This window comes from Microcaecilia unicolor, chromosome 2, assembly GCF_901765095.1.
Source record: "Microcaecilia unicolor chromosome 2, aMicUni1.1, whole genome shotgun sequence".
Classification (NCBI taxonomy): domain Eukaryota; kingdom Metazoa; phylum Chordata; class Amphibia; order Gymnophiona; family Siphonopidae; genus Microcaecilia; species Microcaecilia unicolor.
In genome coordinates, this window is record NC_044032.1 from 12,891,360 (window position 1) to 12,912,456 (window position 21,097).

Genomic DNA, 21,097 nt, shown 5'->3' on the forward strand with positions numbered 1-21,097 from the left:
GGAACCAGTTGCCACTCTACCTGAGACAGATGTAGATACATTTAAGAGATATTTGAACGGTATCTTTTTCTCAATCTTTCTCTGCCTAAGATGGTGGGTTTGTGATACGATGTACAAGGATTGTGACCTGTGAAGATAATGTGGCTTGTATGGGGCTCTGTGACATGATGAGAACAGCTGCATAACTATGGTTTTATTTACTGCATGTGTTTTATTGAGATCTGCCTTGGTTTTAGGTGGAATATAAATAAATAAACCACAGACCACATTTAGCGTTGGATGCTGCCTGCATAGTAGTGCCGAATATCTCAACGTTTTAGCCACCACGGCTGGTGTTCTGATCGTGGTTACTGAATATTGTCCTGGAAATTAACAGGTAGATAATGTTTTTAATTACCCCTCTCTAGACCCCCGCAGGACCCTTCCCCACGGAGGTGTACAGAGGGTTTGCTCTTCTAAGATCTTGTTAATCACCCCCTCCTTGAATTCCAGTGACACCCCATTCCATGGTGTTATGTCTCGGGGTTCTAAGGAGCGCCTCCGGTCATGGGAGGCGCAGGGGGGGTGACAGAAGGCGCAGTTCGAATCTAATTCCCATGACCACAGCTTTCTGTTTATCTGGATCTAAGTGAATCTTTGGCCATTTATGTTCCCACATGAAATCTATGTGAGTGAGAAAGAAAGAATCTTACTTGTGTGTGTAGTATTCTGTGAAACAGGTGGAGGAGAGAGAACAGATTGAAACAAAGACTGAAACAGTTTAGTGAAAGAAATAGTCTTTTATTCTCACCCAAATCAGGACTTCAGTTTGGTACATTCATCGGACAGATTCTGGATTCAACCGGCCAGAGCTTCGCCTTTCGGAGATTCGTTGGGGAAAATGTTCCAACGATAGCTCTGATGCCCACTTCTTATATAGCATTTTCAGTACATACATGTCAATTGGAGAGGGACTTTTTTCTCTAATCTTGCTTCATCTCTGAATCACACTTAACCACAGGTCAGGTGCCCACCTGCCCCTCCTTTCTAAGATTTCTTCATAATGCCAATTTCAACACTTGTAAAACCTCTTTCCTAATATTGAGAGAGATCTGCGTCTTTGTATCTTGTGATTCTGGGAGCCATTTTACAAAGACAGACTCCATCTTAGAAACCAACCTTTTTACCATTTTTGTCATTATTTTCTACATCTTAAGTGTTACACTCAATTTGAAAGTTGTACCTGGTTTCAATAAGACTCACCAAGCAGTCCTGCTCTTGCAGGCTCTCTGCTATAAGGCCATCAGCTGATTCTCAGGCCTATTCAGTGCTTTTCAGCTGTTTAAGATATGTAACTTGGCCTACCACTATTCCAGTGGATGGGTCTCAAGCTGGGACACATATTAACTTGCAGGAAAAGCAAGTCCTTGCTCAGCCAGTCATAGATTTTTAAACCTAGCTGGTATTTTTACAGCCTGAGTCCTGAAATCTGGCCTTCCACCCTTCCGGTGGGCATCCAGTGAGGGCCTCTTGCTGTACTATAATTATACAATAATTTCTCTTTCCTTATTATCCTGTAAGACCAGTCCAGGTGTGTGGGAAGCCCTTCCTAACATACTCTGAAAACACACAATTTCCCCACAGTATGGAGATCTAACGAGTGCAAAGGGGGCCAAGCTGCAGAATTGTACAGGACGCTGGCAAGTGCCTCATCTGCCCCAGTATCATCACTGAAAAACGTGATCCTCTATCTTCATCTGTTGACAGGGTGAGATAAACCCACTTTGTCTGGACTGGTCTAGCGCAGGGGTTCTCAAGCCAGCCCTCGGGATATACAATGAATAGGCATCGGAGAGATTTGCACAGAATGGGAGTCATGTATGCAGATCTCTGTCATGAATATTCATTGTAGGTATCCTGAAAACTTGACCTGCTAGGTGATAAGAATCCCCGGCATAAAAAATTAGAAGATGGCTGGCCTCAGTGGACGTTTACCTTCTTACAACCTAGCCCAGGGATGTCCAAATCTTTCAAGAAAATGGCCACGTAATGCATTCAAATCACTGAAAGGGCCGGTGGGGTCAGTCCCCATTACGTACTACTAACATTTTCTTAGTGGGAATCATGGCAGCTTTGCTGTTTTTGTCTCTCCAACACAGGAAAAGAAAAAAAGGAAGCACACCTTCTTCTATGGGCTGCATTTATCTATGAGCAGGAAAGGTATAGCTTGCTGGAAAAATGAGCTCCCCAGGCCATTTGGGTACCCTGACCTGACCAGTCGTGTACCTGTGTCTAGCCTCCCCCTCTCCTCTCAGTCTATGATGGGTCTGTGCTATCTCTCATCGGCTCCCTTCTAGCACAGGGTGCGAACAGCAGCGACTGACCTGGAATCGAGGGTCCGTGTCACTCTCTCCAATCTGCTGAAGGAGTTCTCCACTGGCCTGTCCCACATTCCCAGCAGCCTGCAAAAGGTTCTGACGTGGCTGTAAAAAAAAAAAAAACTAAACTAAATACATTTTCATAAATCAGCCAAGGGAACAATCTCACAACACCAACTCACTCCTCCATCCAACACCTCACTGCTTATTCTTTGCTACTTAATTTCTTGTTCAACCCTTTCGCTAACCCATGGACTAACCACATTTCCAACTGCTACAATAAGCCAAACAATAACTCCTTCATCCAGTGCGTCCCAATTTCCATATCCCTGCAGTGCCTCTCTCACAACCCCTTTCTATAACTCGGGACTATGCTCTCTCCCCAGTATCTCTGCTCTGTCTTGGGTCTTTCTCTGCTTGTACCTTCCACGCCTACCTCAGTGCTGGCGGGCTGAGCTGTTTTCAGCAGATCCGAGACGGCTCCTGCTAGGTTCTTAGCTGCCTGTAGTAGCTGCCGTCCATTCCCTCCTTCATCCTCCATCAGTGCCGCCAGCAATTTCACACCTTTTGACATCTCTGTCAGGTTTGATGAGATGGTGGTAACAGCACAGCCCACAGCGGTGTAGTCTGTATCTGCTGGGTCTCCTGCAGAGACACAAACATGGGATCAGCAGTCCTCCCCTTAAGAGGGTCAGCAAAGCACAGTCCGTACAGTATGGGGAGGCTGTCCTGGCAATGTGGTTAACCCTATGAGAGGAGGTGAGTTAAATACTGCAAGAAAGACTGTATTATGAACACAGCACACTGAAGAAATGTAGCCATGATCCCTGCAATCCTACCTGCCGTTAGGTTGACTACAGAGGCGGTGCCTGCAGTGATGGCATCCACCTGGGAATGGATTTCATGCTTCGATTCATCCATCTTGTTCCTGCGCCATGCCTTTGCTGCCTGCAGTATAAAAAGACGTGATTATGCCTTGAAAAAATCTAAATAAAGATTCCCATTCCTGGATGCTGCTAAGCAGTAATGATCGTCTTGTCTCAGCCACTGAAACATGCTCTTTACTACTGAGTCAGACACATAACAACTTCTAGTTTGTGCAAATATGCCACAACTATTGCGAGGCATTTGCTGAAGTCTTAAGGAGACCAAAATGAAGAAAAGAGAAAAGTGAGAGGAAGTGGCCTAGAAATTAGAGCAATGGGACAAGGTTCAAACCCTACTTCTGCCACAAATACTCCTTGCTTCCCTTGCCTGAGGTCTCCACACAGACATTTTGTATTTGAATGCTTTTATATCTCATCCAATAGCACAATAAAATATATATTACTATACAAAAAACAGGAGATAAGATCAGACAGGACGACTGAGCCACGAGCTCCTCAAAAATGTTGCAGCCACAGTCAAAGCAAGAAGATAAATAAAAACATTCCCATAACTGGGATAGATCATTGTATAAAGTCCAGAGAACAGTCTCTTGGTTTAGAAGGGAAAAATGGTATCTAGGAAACCATCCTAGGGGTCCACATTTTTATAAACAATGACCCCTACCAGCTAATTTAGACCTGGATGGTCAGTACTGGGCCACTTCTGTACACTGCCATCAGTGGAGGACACAGAAGTTGTGCGGCTGTGGCCAGTAACTCAGTGCTGCACCTACATAGCTAAGCAGGCAAAGACAGGACTGATATTTTAGGAGTCCTACTTGCCCAGTTAGCTATGCCAAGGTCTGCATGGCTCTTGTCAGGACAGTGCCATGGTGATCAGAGGGGATACTCAGCAGCACTGAATGGTTAAATGCTGCAGAATATCCCCCCTCCCCCGCCCAATTAAATCATTTTCAATATCAGGCCCCTAGTTTTTGGAAAACAGGAAAAGTACCCGCAGTCAAATTCTTACTCTATGTCCTAGATCATCCACATGGGCCTTTAAGAAGGAAGCTCCCACAAAACGTAGTCCTGACCTTCCTTTGGCGAGTCTTAGAATCCAGCTGGAGTAGGCTGAAAAACCTCAGCATCGCCTCCCTCTCTCTCTCCCCCCCTTCCCCGCCCATGGAGGCACTTTGGAATCTTGAAAGTAAAACCACCCATCTACATCTAGACCATTTGCTTTTGACTAGGTGGCAGTAAATGGATTAGTCATTTTGTCTGGATTCTTGCCTGGGAAGGCCTCAGGAAATACCCCCTTAGTAGGAAACGGGTGCAGCTCACAGCTAGCTCTGTCATGGGGATGACTTTCAAAGGCAAAAAACAGGGTAGAGAGTTCCTGGGGATAAGGATTATAACACACATTTTGGTATTTCCAAAAGTATGCACACAATTTTACATGGAAAATGTATCTGCACAAAGAATAGAGCAGTAGCCTAATGGTTAAGGTAGCAACCTAAGAACCAAGGAAGCCAGGGTTCAAATGCCAGCGTCACTCCATGTGCTGTAGTGCAAGTTAATTAACCCTCCACTGCCTCAGGTACAGGGGACAGGGAAATAACCTAAATGTAATTAGTCTAGAGCTATATCTCAGGTCACAATGCTGCTGTTCACATAGTCTGAAAATGCCTCAAGAGAACCCTGTACCAGACAATGCCATAGAGCAGTCCCTGCCCTGTAGTAGACAGTACTGGAAAGTAACAGCCACCACCACTACAGCAGATGGATGCTAGAGAGGGGTTACTCCTTGAACCTACAGTCTCTGCCCTGTAAGGGTGCTTCACAGCAGATACTCACCGCATCCTGTCCGAGGGGTGGTAGAGAGTCAAACTCATCTAGTGTGGCCTGTGCCGCATGTACTGCCTGCATACTGGAGTTAATGGTACCAGTTAAGGCTTGCTGAGCTGATGTCTGCCAAGAGAACAAAAATTATGTTAATGGTTTGGTTATGGTTTATTAGACTTGATAACCCACGCGCATGTACAATACAAAACTCAAGTCGCAAAAGTAGATAAGTACATAAGTATTGCCTTAAAAGGACAGACCAAAGGTCAATCAAGCCCAGCATCCTGTTTCCAACAGTGGCCAAACCAGGTTACAAGTACTTGGCAAGATCCCAACAAAGTACAATACATTTTATGCTGTGTGTCCTAGAATTAAGCACTGGATTTTCCCCATTTCCTAAAGGTAAAGTCCATAGACCATTTTTATAATGGTCTATAGACTTTTCCTTCAGGAAGCCAAACAATCCCTTTTTTTTTAAACCCCGCTAAGCTAACTGCTTTTACCACATTCTCTGGAAACGAATTCCAGAGTTTAATTACACGTTGAGTGAAGAAATATTTTCTCCAGTTTGTTTTAAATTTACTACTTTGCAACTTCATTTCATGCCCCCTAATTCTAGTATTTTTGGAAACAGTAAACAAGCGATTCAAGTCTACTCACTCCACGCCACTCATTATTTTATAGACCTGTATCGTATCTCCCCATAACCATCTTTTCTCCAAGCTGAAGAGCCCCAGCCACTTTAGCCTTTCCTCAAAGGGGAGTTGTCCCATCCCCTTTATCATTTTCGTCGCCCTTCTCTGTACCTTTTCTAATTCCACTATATCTTTTTTGAGATGTGGTGACCAGAATTGCACACAATATTCGAGGTGCGGTCGTATCATTGAGCGATATAAAAGCTTTATAACATCCTCATTTTTGTTTTACGTTCCTTTCCTAATAATACCTAACATTCTATTTGCTTTCTTAGCCGCAGCAGCACACTGAGCAGAAGGTTTCAACATATCATCAACGACGCCACCTAGATCCCTTTCTTGGTCCATGACTCCTAACGTGGAACCTTGCATGAAGTAGCTATAATTCGGGTTCCACTTTCGCACATGCATCACTTTGCACTTGCTCACATTAAACATCATCTGCATTTAGACGCCCAGTCTCCCAGTCTGGTAAGGTCCTCTTGTAATTTTTCATAATTTTCTTGCGATTTAAAAACTTTGTGTTATCAGCAAATTTAATTACCTCACTAGTTACTCCCATCTCTACATCAGAAAAGGATGTCATTTCCAAAAGGATAGAGGAAATACAAAACTAAAAACCATACAGTTGAAGAATTACAGTCACAGACACACAAAAAAAGGTCAGTAGTGGAGTGCCTCAGGGATCGGTGCTGGGGCCGATTCTGTTCTATATATTTGTGAGTGACATTGCCGAACGGTTAGAAGGTAAAGTTTGCCTTTTTGCGGATGATACTAAAATTTGTAACAGAGTGGACATCTGGGAGGGCGTGGAAAACATGAAAAAGGATCTGCAGAAGCTAGAAGCATTGTCTAATGTTTGGCAATTAAAATTCAATGCAAAGAAATGCAAAGTGATGCACTTAGGGAGTAGAAATCCACGGGAGATGTATGTGTTAGGCGGGGAAAGTCTGATAGGTACGGATGGGGAGAGGGATCTTGGGGTGATAGTATCTGAGGATTTGAAGGCGACGAAACAGTGTGACAAGGTGGTGGCCGTAGCTAGAAGGTTGTTAGGCTGTATAGAGAGAGGTGTGACCAGTAGAAGAAAGGAGATGTTGATGCCCTTGTATAAGTCGTTGGTGAGGCCCCACCTGGAGTATTTTGTTCAGTTTTGGAGGCCGTATCTTGCTAAGGATGTAAAAATAATTGAAGCGGTGCAAAGAAAAGCTACAAAAAAGGTATGGGATTTGCGTTACAAGACGTATGAGGAGAGACTTGCTGACCTGAACATGTATACCCTGGAGGAAAGGAGAAACAGGGGTGATATGATACAGACGTTCAAATATTTGAAAGGTATTAATCCATAAACAAACTTTTTCCGGAGATGGGAAGGCAGTAGAACTAGAGGACATGAAATGAGATTGAAGCGGGCCGACTCAAGAAAAATGTCAGGAAGTATCTTTTCATGGAGAGAGTGGTGGATGCTTGGAATGCCCTCCCGCGGGAGGTGGTGGAGAGGAAAACAGTAACGGAATTAAAAAATGCGTGTGATAAACATAAAGGAATCATGTTCAGAAGGAATGGATCTTCAGAAGCTTAGCGGAGATTGGGTGGCAGAGCCAGTGGTTGGGAGGTGGGGCTAGTGCTGGGCAGACTTCTACAGTCTGTGCCCTGAAAATGGCAGATACAAATCAAGTCCAGGTAATACACATGAAGTAGCACATATGAGTTTATCTTGTTGGGCAGACTGGATGGACCGTACAGGTCTTTCTCTGCTATCATCTACTATGTTACTAAGAGAATCTAGTAAACATACTAAGCAGGCAATGGAGCTCATACCCCCTATGACCCAGACCTCCCAACTTAATCATCAAATGCCATCAAACAATAAATGGGTTTTCAAAGCACATGTCAACTTGTTAAAAGACTCCTCAAGTCATAGGGCGTTTGTAATGCATTCGAGAGAGAAGGGGGTTAAATAGTAAAAAGTGCTTTTCCTAGTTTTGCATTAACAGAAGGTCATTTAAAGTGCGTAAGACTCTTGTTGCAGTACAAGAACAACAGATGAAGAAAGATACTGACGAATACCTGTATGTAAAACTTTGTGTGTAATGGTAAGGATTTTTCATTGTGTTCGAAAAGAGAGAGGAAGCCAGTGGAGCTCAACAAACAGGGGAGTAACATGATCAAATTCATTTAGCATGACAACAGATTCCAAGGGCCGTGTTCTTAACTGATTGCAAGCTTTTAAAAAGGGATTGCGGCAGACCAGTGTAAACCGTATTACAGTAATCTATTCTAGAAACAAACAGAACATAGAGAACTGTCATCTGCGAAGCACTATCCAGAAAAGTGCAAACTGTACGAAATTGATATAAGATCCATAAACAGGCTCTGATCAGATGAAACTTGAAGCTCAAAACAGAGTTTCTGATCAATTATCACACCGAGATATTTAAACTGCTGAACTAAAGAAATTGGTGAGCCATGTAAAACAGGGCTCAAAATGGAGATTACTTACTACCAGTAATTATTATTAACATTTGTATAGCGCTACCAGACGCACGCAGCGCTGAACACCTGACATAGAGAGACAGTCCCTGCTCAATAGAGCTTACAATCTAAAAATAATACAGACAGACAAGACAATAAGGGGAGGGAAGTACTGGGTGAGAAGGAACAAGAGGGTGGCAAATGAGTAATGGCTAGGAGCCAAAAGCAGCAGTGAAAAGGTGGGTTTTCAACATAGATTTGAAAACAGGTAGAGATTGAGCTAGACGTACAGGCTCAGGAAGTTTATTCCAGGCATAAGGAGCCGCGAGAGAAAAGGAACGAAGCCTGGAGTTAGCAGTGGAGGAGAAGGGGGATGACGAGAGATTTGTCCAGCGAGTGGAGGTCACGGGGAGGAATGTAGGGAGAGATGAGAGTGGAGAGGTAATAGGGGGCAGCAGAATGGATGCATTTAAAGGTAATAGAAGTTTGAACTGTATACGGAAGCGGACTGGGAGCCAGTGAAGTGACTTGAGGAGTGGGCTAGTGTGGGTATAATGATTTTGGCGGAAAATAAGCCGTGCTGCAGAATTTTGGACAGACTGGAGAGGAGAGAGATGGCTAAGCGGAAGACCAGCGAGAAGCAAATTGCAATAATCCAAGCAAGAGGTGACAAGGGTTTGGATAAGGGTTCTGGTAGCGTATTCAGAAAGGAAGGGGCGGATTTTGCTAATGTTGTAGATAAAGAAACGACAGGTTTTGGTGATCTGTTGAATATGTGCAGAGAAGGAGAGAGAGAGGAATCAAAGATGACTCCAAGGTTACGAGCTGAGGATACAGGGAGGATGTGAGAGCCATTAACAGAGATAGAGAATGGGAGAAGAGGGGAGGTGGGTTTAGGGGGAAAAATGAGAAGATCAGTTTTAGTCATGTTTAGCTTCAGATGGCGAAGAGTAATCCAAGTCACTACAGTTTTACAGTGATTGAGACTAGGTTTATTATCAAGTAACCAGAAAGAAAAATATCCAAGCTAGTCTGAAATTGTGAAATCTCGGGGAAAAGTGAATCAGTATAATAAATAAACAAAAGTGTCATCAGCACAGGAAAAGCAGAAATACCTAAGTCGTGAATCACTGAAGTAAGGAGGCTAATGGACATTTTAAAAAGAAGTGGTAACAGAGCCCTGAGACACTCCACAAACAAAACCTGCATCCACTTAGACATGAAAACCAATTCAAAACCTGTCCTGAAATTCCAAAATTGGACAGTCGTTGAGATCCAGAAACATTATCAGAGCAATTTGCCACAGTCAACTACGTCTCTGTACAATGGCCAAAACGAAGGTTAAGAATATTAATAGAAGTGACAAAAACAGATGCTGTAAAATGACAGGTTCTGTTAATTTGAAAATATAACAAATTGGATACTGGATGGTGATTATTGTTGGTCTTGTGTGGGTTTTTTCAGTATCAGTCGTTATCATTGCTTTTTTTCCAAACCGAGGGAAAAACACCAGAAGAAAGACTTAGAAAGGTCATCACCAAAAGGAGAAGACAATGCCATGGACTGGGGATCCAAGCAGAAGGGATGGGTCCAAAGCACATGATGTAGCACACGCTGAATTAACCATCTTGGTAAAGGTTGTTATCAAAGGTAAAATAAAGGAACTACAAAGTCTTAGAGAGAGAAAAAGATTCTTTAGTAATAAATGTTCACCACAGAGCATGAAGAAGGGGGGAAAAGAATTATGCAATATGATTATCTTTGAGCAGAAAGTCTATAAAGCTCATCGGAAGCGGGCAAACCCCTGGAAGGGGTTTTATTCACAGCAGAGGTTAAATCACGAAGAACTGATGTTTATTAAGTCTGTTTACTGACTTAAGAATTAAAGTTCTGGTATAAGATTTTCCGCATATTTCAGAATGCCAAAGAAGAAGCTTTACTTTTCCTCCAGATTTTCTCCACATGACAAGTTCGTCTCCTAAGGAGTCTCAAGGCACACTGCGAACTACGGAGCCACTGGAAGCATGACCAGACTTAAACTTCCCTTAAACGATTTTCAGGGTACAATTCCAAGAACTCACTTGACTCTCCAAAGGCATATCTGGGAAACCAAAAGGAAAAAGAGAAAACAAAGGGACTAGAGTAGATGATCAAGATACGGAAGTTTTGGGGATGATGAGAAGCCCTGAGTTAAAGGAACCAAAATATTAAAAGAAATAACAAAATGATCCAATCACAGCACTGGGAAGAGATGAGAAATTAAAAAGAGAAAAGCAGCCAACTTGAAATAAAGAGAACTTTAGATCCAGAGTGCGACCAGGAAAAGAAACATGCTGTGAAACACAAGAACATAAGAATAGCCATCCTGGGTCAGACCAATGGCCCATCTAGCCCAGTATCCTGCTTTCAACAGTGGCCAATCCAGATCACAAGTACCTGGCAGAAACCCTAGGTAATGCACCAAAGAGAGAAAAAATTTATCAAATGCACGATTGGGGTAAGAGGTAACTGCCTCAGATAAGGTTTGCTGAAGTGATTCCCAGTAATTGGGGGGGGGGGGGGGGGGGGGGAGGGGGGAGGTGGAAAATCTCTCTTAAGAGAGGTGTATTAAAAGCAGGAAGCCGGCAAAACAATTGGTTGGACAGCTAGATGACAGAGGGGTAAAAGGAGCAATCAGGAAAGACAAAGCCATAGCGGAGACATTAAATGAATTCTCTGCTTCAGTCTTCACCGAAGAAGATTTGGGAGAGATATTGGTGCCAGAAATGGTATTCAAAGCTGACAAGTCAGAGAAACTGAATGAAATCTCTATAAACCTGGAGGATGTATGTAATGGGGCAATTTCACAAACTGATGAGTAGCAAATCTCCTAAACCGGATGGTATTCATCCCAGAGTACTGACAGAACTGAAAAATGAACTTGCGGAACTATTGTTACTAATATGTAATTTATCTTTAAAATCGAGTGTGGTACCAGAACATTGGTGGGTGGCCAATGTAACACCGATATTTAAAAGAGGTTCCAGAGGAGATCTGGGAAATTATAGATCGGTGAGCCTGACGTCGTTGTACAGCAAAATGGTAGAGACTATTCTAAAGAACAAAATTACAGATCATATTCAAAAGCATGGATTAATGAGATAAAGCCAACATGGATTTAGCAAAGGAAAATCTTGCCTCACCAATCTATTACATGTCTTTGAAGTGGTGAACAAACATGTGGATAAAGGTGAGCAGGTTGATATTGTGTATCTGGATTTTCAAAAGGCGTTTAACAAAGTATCTAAGGAAAGACTCCAGAGGAAATTGGAGATTCATGGGATAGGATGTAGTGTCCTATTGTGGATTAAAAACTGGATAAAAGATAGAAAACAGAAAGTAGGGTTAAATGGTCAGTACTCTCAATGGAACCCAACTTAAATGCCTCAACTCTGCAACACAACAAAATCAAAACCTGATTTTTAACATATTTATAAGTGACCTAGAGATGGGAGTAACTAACGAGGTAATTAAATTTGCTGATGACACAAAGTTATTCAAAGTCGTTAAATCATGGGAGGATTGTGGAAAAATTACAAGAGGACCTTACGAGACTGGGAGTCTAAATGGCAGATGACGTTTAATGTGAGCAAGTGCAAAGTGATGCATGTGGGAAAAAGTCACTTTAGGAGTCACCAACCAAGAAAGGGATCTAGGTGTTGTTGTTGATGATAAGTTGAAACCTTTTGCTAAATGTGCTGCGGCAGCTAAGAAAGCAAATAGAATGTTAGGTATTATTAGGAAAGGAATGGAAAACTAAAAATGAGGATGTTATAATGCCTTTGTATCGCTCCATGGTGTGACCGCACCTCGAATATTGTGTTCAATTCTGATTGCCGCATCTCAAAAAAGACATAGTGGAATTAGAAAAGTTGCCTTTAGTAAAACACTGTGTAAATAAAAGACATACATTCAATCAATTACGTTGCATGGTGATAGAGCAATTGAAAGATAATGCTAGAAGAGGAGATGTTTCACTATGCCTGCATCAGAAAGAGCAAAGATGGATATACTGTCTCCAGACCGTGTCCCCTAAACTAAAGTATTAAATGGTCAGCTAGAATGGGAAGCATTCTACTGATGGAATATAGATAATATTAAAGTACTATGAAATATTGCATGAGCTGGCTCAACAGGAAGTGATGTCAGATTTTTGGGGTGTGGTTTAAAATAGTGTCTATTTAGACGGGAGCCATTTTGTGTCCACAGTTCGTGATTTTTGGAAGCAAAAGAAGTGGTCATTCTATTTTCTCCTGCTGAAGTAGTGAAACAGAAGGATTCATTGATCTGTCGAGAAATGGGACATTAATTAAATACTGAGAAATAGCCCATTAACGAAGTACTATGAACATTTGGTTTGAACAAAGTTAAGTGGAGCGTTCCCTGGATGTTGATAATTTTCATTACTACTCGGGTGAAGCTAAGTACTCTATTTTGTTCTCCTGTGCACATGTGTGACATTTAGGATTATTTCGTCTGATTTTTTGAATACTGAAGGGGTTTGAGTTATTGTCTTTACACCTCTGGGATAAAATAGTTATAGTTAGCTTCCTCTGTTTTTTTACTGCAGACCTTTTATCTCCAACTGGAGTTGTTCTGCTCTGCAGGTGTTTTCGGAGGTGGCGGGAGCCATGATGACAGCCCATTAAGGTGTTGTCCAAATATTTGGTACCCTGGGCTTATGAGGCTTTATTTAAAATATATTAATTGATATATTGCAACATTACTGTAGCCTAGTGGTTAGTGCAGTGGACTTTGATCCTGGGGAACTGGGTTCGATTCCCACTGCAGCTCCTTGTGACTCTGGGCAAGTCACTTAACCCTCCATTGCCCCTGGTACAAATAAGTACCTGAATATATGTAAACTGCTTTGAATGTAGTTGCAAAAATCTCAGAAAGGCGGTATATCAAGTCCCATTTCCCTCCCTTTCCCTTCCCAATATTGTGAGTTCAGGGTAACAGTGTGATTAGTTCCTTGAATTATTGCTCTGTGCAGATTTTTGAATTTTTGAGAGTTCAATACTTATGAACTTAAATTTACTACTTTATAGCTTCATTTCTACCACTATTCCTTTATAAGACAACTGGGGGTGGTATGAATGGCTAGGTCTTTCCTATGTTTAATTGAGTTCTTTTCTGCTTATTTGTTGTAATTTATATAGTAAACTGCCTAAATCACGTACAGTTTAGTGGTATAGAAAATTCATGATAAACGATAAATAGCTATTAAAAATATTTATGTTTTGCCTATCTTATATACTTTTAGGCATGATACAAAGTCAACAAAAATAATGAAAACACTGTATTTTTAATGTCCAACCTAAAAAGCTAAGCAAATGTGTTTTAATTTTCTTCCTAAAACTAAAAAAATAAATAAATAGACCTCTTTCTCTTTGGTTTCCTTTCTAACAAGTGCATATCATAGGAACATGACAGCACTTAACGGTCAAATGGCCCAATCAATCTGACCATTCACACCATCTATTATCTCCTCGTCTCCCATGTGCTTGTCCCAAACTTTTTAGAATTCAGACAGTGTCTGTCTCCAACATTCAGAATTAGTACAAAACCACCAATCCAGACTGTATAAGCTAATCAACTTTTCGACAGGCTGGACTTTACACCATCATGGACTGGAACCTAGAGGCGTTAATTCACTTAACTAGCAATGAGAAGTTTAGCAATGCACAGACCTATGGAGAAGGAACATGCACAACCAAACACCAGAGTAAACATGAAGCAGCAGGGCTGGAAGCCATCACCCCCCTCTTCCTTGCCCAGAGTCAAGTTTCCAACAGGGCTAGGAACTATCAACTCCACTTTCTACCCAGAATCAGGACATCCATTGGGCTGGGAATCATAAAGCCTGCTACCTGCCCAGAACCAGGACTCCAACAATGCCACCCTCTGGACAGAGTTAGGACTCCTGGGGGAGGGGGGCTGGAAGTCATCAGCTCTACTCCCTAAGAGAGTATTACCAGAGGTGGCATGTGTCCACGATGCATCTGTCCACTAGTAATCTGTTGCTGAGCCTGTGGCATTGTGCCCATCTGGAAATTCTCTGGTCCTCCAGCTCCAGATCTCATGATGGCAGGAAGGGCTACTGATCCAATCTCTGGTCTTCCAACCTGGTTAAACTGCTGCTGGAGAACAGTAGACCTGTAAGGAGAAGAGAAGACTTTATATTACTGACATTTCACTCTGCTGCTCTCCTCAGACTGACGAATTTGAAGCTCTCCTTGACATTAGCACTTTTACATTTGTTCTAGTCTGTTATTCATTGAGCCTGCAAAGAGGTGGGATAATGTGGGATACAAATGCAATAAATAAATAAATACATGTGCACCACATACTATACTTCTTCCTTCTGCAGTATGGTTATCTTTTCATGCTGCCTACCACAAAAGTAGGATCTCTTACCTTCTCCCTCCCATGTCCTAGTCTTGAAGGCCCAGTGTTGCTTTTTTCTTTTGGTTTAGAATTTCAAGTTCACCAGACCTTCTGACAAAGTGCATTTTCTTCACAAATGTTTCTTTTGAAACTGCTTAAGACTATATTGTTTCAGCAGTGGCTTAGATCAGAAAAGGCAGTGGTCCTAGTCGAGCCATGGCTGTGAGTAACCTGGTATCACAAAGTCTGGGCCATATGGAAGTCAGCAGCTAACACTAAAGAGCATTTTTTTTCTGCAGTGAATAACAGGAAAGCTCACTTGGTAACCACTACTGAATGGAGGGTTACACAGAAACACCTTCATTTTTTAAGAAGTTTTATGTTACCACTTCCCTTGCCATGGGGCAAGTGTCATCTCTCACTGCTGGGCAGATTGGCAGCCTCATTTTCAGTTTTATGAGGCTGCCACTGAAATATATCTGGAAAGCGATGACCACAAATGCTGGCAGTCTAAGCAACAAAGTTCATGATCTGCAAGCCCTGATGTTACAGGCAGACGTTTTATTTATTACATTTGTATCCCGTGCTTTCCCGCTCATCGCAGGCTCAATACGGCTTACATAGTAACAAGAGAATACAATCTGTAGTATCTGAATCAACAAAGGAGGTATGTGGTAGGACAAATGAACAAGGGTAAATGGGATAGAAGAGGTATGAGAGAAAGGACAGGAACAGGAAAGGAGGTGGAGCGATGAAGAAGAGGTAGGGGAAGAGCATGGAGGGTAAGAAGATTGGTAGGAGGTAATTTCTGTGCCATTGTTGTTAATGATTAGATGAACTGGTAAATGGATGGGTTGCTTATGTTTGCTTAGACATTGCTGCTATCATGGAGACATGGTTCAGTGATTCCCATGAATGGGATGCAAACATACCAGGCTACAATCTATTTAGGAAGGGCAGAGATGGTTGTAAAGGTGGATGACTAGCTCTGTATACAAGAAATGATATTGCAGCTAGAGAATGACGCAGAGACAAAGTTTATCCCCGTCCCCATCCACAGAAGCGTCAAACAGTTGATTTTATATTTAAATCTTTTTTATTACAGTATAAAAAGGAACAATACTCTGAATTGTCGTTTATAAAGCAAAAATAGAACATACATCCTCCCATCTTCCCTCCCTCCTCCCCTTTCACAAACATCCCCTCTCCTCTATACACCCTCCCTGCCCCACTTACAAAGGTGCCAGAAAGGGTCTGAGCTGTTATAGCTTTTCCAAGCACAGCCACAGAGAACAGAAATGATCTAATTCCAAGGAGCAACTGAAATAAACATTTCAAAAGTAAACAACAACTTCTACAGACTCAGAGTACATCCAAAACTTAATTTTTATTTTCACATTTCCAGCATCCAAAATTCTAGACCATCCTTAGGATTCACCTTTGGGTTGCACATGAACTGAATAAACGAATTAAAACAACGGAACTCGCTGGTCACTTCCAAATAGTATAGGAGTATATGGTGAACATCCAAGAAGCAGGAAGAGAAAAAGGTGGAAAGGGATGGAAGGCAGAAACCACCAGAGGATCTCAAACGGATGAAGTCGGGAGTCCCGAGAACCTACCTTGACTGGATTGCTAAAGAAAACTAGGCTGCCCAGGACGATAGCCCTGGTGTCGTAAAGATAAGGGTGAACCTGACCCAACCGAAAATAACTTGTTGACATGTCCTCAGGAAGACGCTGACTCTATAAGTCACCCAGGTCTTCCACCAACTTCATGGAAACCTCAAACAATAGTTGCCCTGAAAAGTGAGCTGAACCAGCCATCGTTAGAAGTTGCATTCACCACCCAGCAGCGCAAACACATCAAATGGCAGGCTGTGACTGCCAAAAATGTCTGTTTATTTGACACCTGAAACAAATCATAGAAGAAAACTGGCAAATAAGCCAGCCTCAACTCTACATCTGGCAAATGAGGCGGCGGTTGACTGTCTGCCTTCTGGAAGGGATCCGAAATCTGTTGCTGCCAGCTACGGCACTGCCTAGCCCTACAAGCTGCAAATAGCCACCTTCAGGGAGAAGGAACTGAAATATCAGCAGAAAGCTGTGTTGAAATCACCCATTGAGACTAAGCTGGCTTGAAGGGAACCATAGAGATGGGGACCAAAGCAGAGAAGGAACACCTGAAGTGGTCTGATACGGACTTAGGCCCAAGGGGGAATGTCCAAAAAAGAGAACCTTGTGCTCATAACTTGAACCTATTCCCATATCCTGGACCTGATAGAGAAAGGAAAACCTGACTTGGGTTGGCACCTGTTTGCTGAGAAGCAAAACAAAGAAAGGACTTCCCACGCCTATATGGAACAGCACTCCCCGATAAGCCAAGATTTGTGAGGGAAACAACTGACGCTTGGTGACACTGATTACCAATCCTAAGGACTGAAGACGAGTAGGTAGCTTTGATGAAATTTGCAGAGTCTCTTGATAGAGACGCAAATCAGCCAGTCCCAATCCATCCTCACGAAGGAAAGCTGCCACCATGACCTTGCAAAAATGTCCTTGGCAACATGGAAAGGTTGAATGACATGGTCATAAATCGCTAAGATCCCTCTGCAGCAAGGAGCACTGGGAATATGAAAGTAAGTTTCCCTTGAGGTCCAGGGAACATAGTAACATAGTAAATGACGGCAGAAAAAGACCTGCATGGTCCATCCAGTCTGCCCAACAAGACAAACTCATATGTGCTACTTTTTGTGCATACCCTACTTTGATTTGTACCTGTCCTCTTCAGGGCACAGACCGTATAAGTCTGTCCAGCACTATCCCCGCCTCCCAACCACCAGCCCCGCCTCCCACCACCGGCTCTGGCACAGACCGTATAAGTCTGCCCAGCACTATCCCCGCCTCCCGCCACCGGCTCTGCCACCCAATCTCGGCTAAGCTCCTTAGGATCCATTCCTTCTGAACAGGATTCCTTTATGTTTATCCCACGCGTGTTTGAATTCTTTTACCGTTTTCATTTCCACCACCTCCCGCGGGAGGGCATTCCAAGCATCCACTACTCTCTCCGTGAAAAAATACTTCCTGACATTTTTCTTGAGTCTGCCTCCCTTCAATCTCATTTCATGTCTTCTCGTTCTACCGCCTTTGCACCTCCGGAAAAGGTTCGTTTGCGGATTAATACTTTTCAAATATTTGAACGTCTGTATCATATCACCCGTTTCTCCTTTCTTCCAGAGTATACATGTTCAGGTCATCAAGTCTCTCCTCATACGTCTTGTAACGCAAATCCCTTACCATTCTCGTAGCTTTTCTTTGCACCGCTTCAATTCTTTTTACATCCTTCGCAAGGTACGGCCTCCAAAACTGAACACAATACTCTAGGTGGGGCCTCACCAACGACTTATACAGGGGCATCAACACCTCCTTTCTTCTGCTGGTCACACCTCTCTCTATACAGCCTAACAACCTTCTAGCTACGGCCACCGCCTTGTCACACTGTTTCGTCACCTTCAGATCCTCAGATACTATCACCCCAAGATCCCTCTCCCCGCCTAACACATACATCTTCCGAGGGTTTCTATTCCCTAAGTGCATCACTTTGCATTTCTTCGCATTGAATTTTAATTGCCAAACCTTAGGCCATTCTTCTAGCTTCCTCAGATCCTTTTTCATGTTTTCCACTCCCTCCCGGGTGTCCACTCTGTTGCAGATCTTAGTATCATCCGCAAATAGGCAAACTTTACCTTCTAACCCTTCAGCAATGTCAATGTCAATAGTTCTGTCTGGTGGGGAGAGCTAGAAGCTCTCCCCACCAGACAGAACTATTACACACTGCAAGGTTCGCATTGTGAAAAGCTGAACCATAAACACCCTAGACTCTTATGATGTCCAAACTCAGCTGGAAGGAAGTTCCCTGGTTGGAACTACAAAGCAAAGGGAACAACTTCCCATTCCCCAATTGCAACTGGGGACAGACTCGACTGTGTCTAAAGAAAGAAACCTTGGCAAGGTGGCAAGAACTGCCTGACAGTGTTTGAGCTTGCATGTAGACTCCAAGAAAAATCTGTAGTGAAGTCCAGGTTGTAACTGTGCAATAGAAAAACTAAGACACATCTGAGCTGAGGTAATCTTGGTCCACTCCTCCTGAAACTAGTACAGGAGTTCTGCCTGAGGAGTGAACTGAGACTCCATCATTGGAAGATGCAGAAGGCATAGGTTGACCTGGAGTTGAAACAGAGCTCATTCTACCAGCAGCCAAGGTGGCTTGTCATAGTGGAAGTGGAAACCCTGAAAGTGGTTTTCCTGGCCCCACAAAACCTATGACAAAACCAAGCGGATTAAAAATCATCCTTAAACTTGTCCCCTGGCAATCTCCAAGACTTGGAAGTCCCTCAGGTCTTTACCCAACTGCCCTAGATCTTCTTCAGTCCCAAGATTACTTCCAAAAGGCAGGTTGCCAAATGTGACTTGGAAGCCACATCAGTGGTCTGATGCCCAAGCCAATGCTAACTTCTTGCAGATAGGGACAAGAATTGGCTGGTGTGACTGTGCACTATAACTGCTGCACATTGGAGCTAACAATTCCGGGAATAACATGTATAGAATGTTTGTACGTTTGGGAAGCTTGCCAGATGCCCTTGGCCTCGATTGGCCGCTGTCGTGGACAGGATGCTGGGCTCGATGGACCCTTGGTCTTTTCCCAGTGTGGCATTACTTATGTACTTACGTAAGTGCAGATGAGAACCAGAGACAGATGGCGTAGCAGAATATGGCTGTTGCACTATTGCGCACTACAGATAGCAAGCTGCAGTGGGTCGTGAAGCAGCACCCCTAGCACTTTGTGCTTACTCTCAGCTGATTGCAACAACTATTAAGCTACCTCTACACTGAAGTAGCTCCTGGACCACTCTTCATGAAATGTAGGTACCCCATACCATGAAAAGATGCCAAAAATACCATAGAAGCAATCAGAGGTACCGGGTATTCTGCAGATACCGGGGTAGCTGAGGCTAGTAATATGCAAGGGTGTGGCCAGTACCAGTGTGCAAAGAGAGAGAGAAGGGAAATCTTTAGTACAGTAGAGTTCTGATAACTGTTCCAGTCATGCAAGAACTGCTTGGCCAGGCAAGCAATAAGAGAGAATGAAACAAAATATGCACCACTGGAAATCTGAGCCCACAGTTTCTAATAGGATGGATAAAACCAGCCTTGAACCTGTAACCTTCAGCATGAAAGTCCAGCTACCCTCCTGAATAAAACTAGTTTGATGTAAACAGTGCACTCGGAGCAAATGCCACCAGGGCAGCACAGAGGGTGCAGGATTACCATGGAAATTCAGAGAAACCTGAGAGGCCTGCACTAGCCTCAAAATGTAAGATTTCTCACAGAAACATGGAGTCAACAGCCCTAAGCCTGACTAACTAAACAAACTGTACAGCCATGCTCTGAGAAAGGGGAAGAGGGAAAGAGTGAAAAACCTAGAGTAGGACCCTAATCCTGATCCCTTTCTCCCTTCCATTAATGACGTACCTCCTCATGCTTGCATTTATCCAGAAAAAAACACTTTTGGAACTTACCACTTCAATCTCTCTTCCTCCAAACCCCTAACCCCAGTCACATTCCTGCACAACTCACTCAAACACTTCCTACTAAGCAAGGCTAGGACTCCTCCACCGCCAGCATTCCTGGGCCATTCCTGTTAGTTAAAGTAATGGAAGGCCTGGTTACCCATCAACTCACAGACTCTCTTAACTCTTGCTCGATATTACATGCCTGCCAATCAGGTTTCAGGTCCTCTTAACAGCACCAAAATAGTCCTAACAACGCTTATTACAAACTTCAAAAAACAGCTAAGACAAAGATCATCATTCTACAATTTATCATCTCCAGCGCTTTTGATACAGTGGACTATGACATTCTACTCAATCTGTTAAGATTATATATTGGTATATCCGGCAATGTTCTTCAATGGTTCATGGGCTTTCTCACCTCTAGATTCTACCAAGTAAAACAAATGGGCCTCATCTCGGCTCCCTGGTCCCCTAACTGCAGAGGACCACAAGGCTCTCCTCTCTCCCCCATCCTGTTTAATGTAGTGATGGTGCCTCTAGGTTATCTACTAGAATTAAATCATTTCACGTATGTCAATAATGTTACAATCTGTGTCACTTTTGACAAAGGTATCGAAGAAATCTTAACCAATATAAAATCAGGTCTAGACCTAATGGAATCATGGGCGAACAATTTCAAACTGAAACTTAACAGAGAGAAAACCAAATGATTAATACTAATAAACCCTCACCAACCAATTGCTTCTTTTACTTTTACTGTTGGTAACAAAACTTATCCACTGGAGCATAATTTCAAAATCCTGGGAATAACAACATACCAAACTACAACCAGATGGACCGGTTTGCCCAAACAACTCC

General features: G+C 42.9%; 1 protein-coding gene across 2 annotated transcripts in view; it reads right to left on the minus strand.

Annotated features, from left to right (window-relative positions):
* TLN1 (talin 1) overlaps positions 1 to 21,097 on the minus strand; it is a 407,659-nt gene that overhangs the window by 180,601 nt on the left and 205,961 nt on the right. For both annotated transcript variants that reach the window (XM_030192770.1, XM_030192769.1), the window contains exons 14-18: positions 14,256 to 14,436; positions 5,081 to 5,194; positions 3,197 to 3,305; positions 2,794 to 3,002; positions 2,364 to 2,462 (exon numbers count right to left, since the gene is read on the minus strand). In XM_030192770.1, coding sequence (XP_030048630.1) covers positions 2,364 to 2,462; positions 2,794 to 3,002; positions 3,197 to 3,305; positions 5,081 to 5,194; positions 14,256 to 14,436 — 712 coding nt within the window. The remainder of the gene's footprint in view (positions 1 to 2,363; positions 2,463 to 2,793; positions 3,003 to 3,196; positions 3,306 to 5,080; positions 5,195 to 14,255; positions 14,437 to 21,097) is intronic.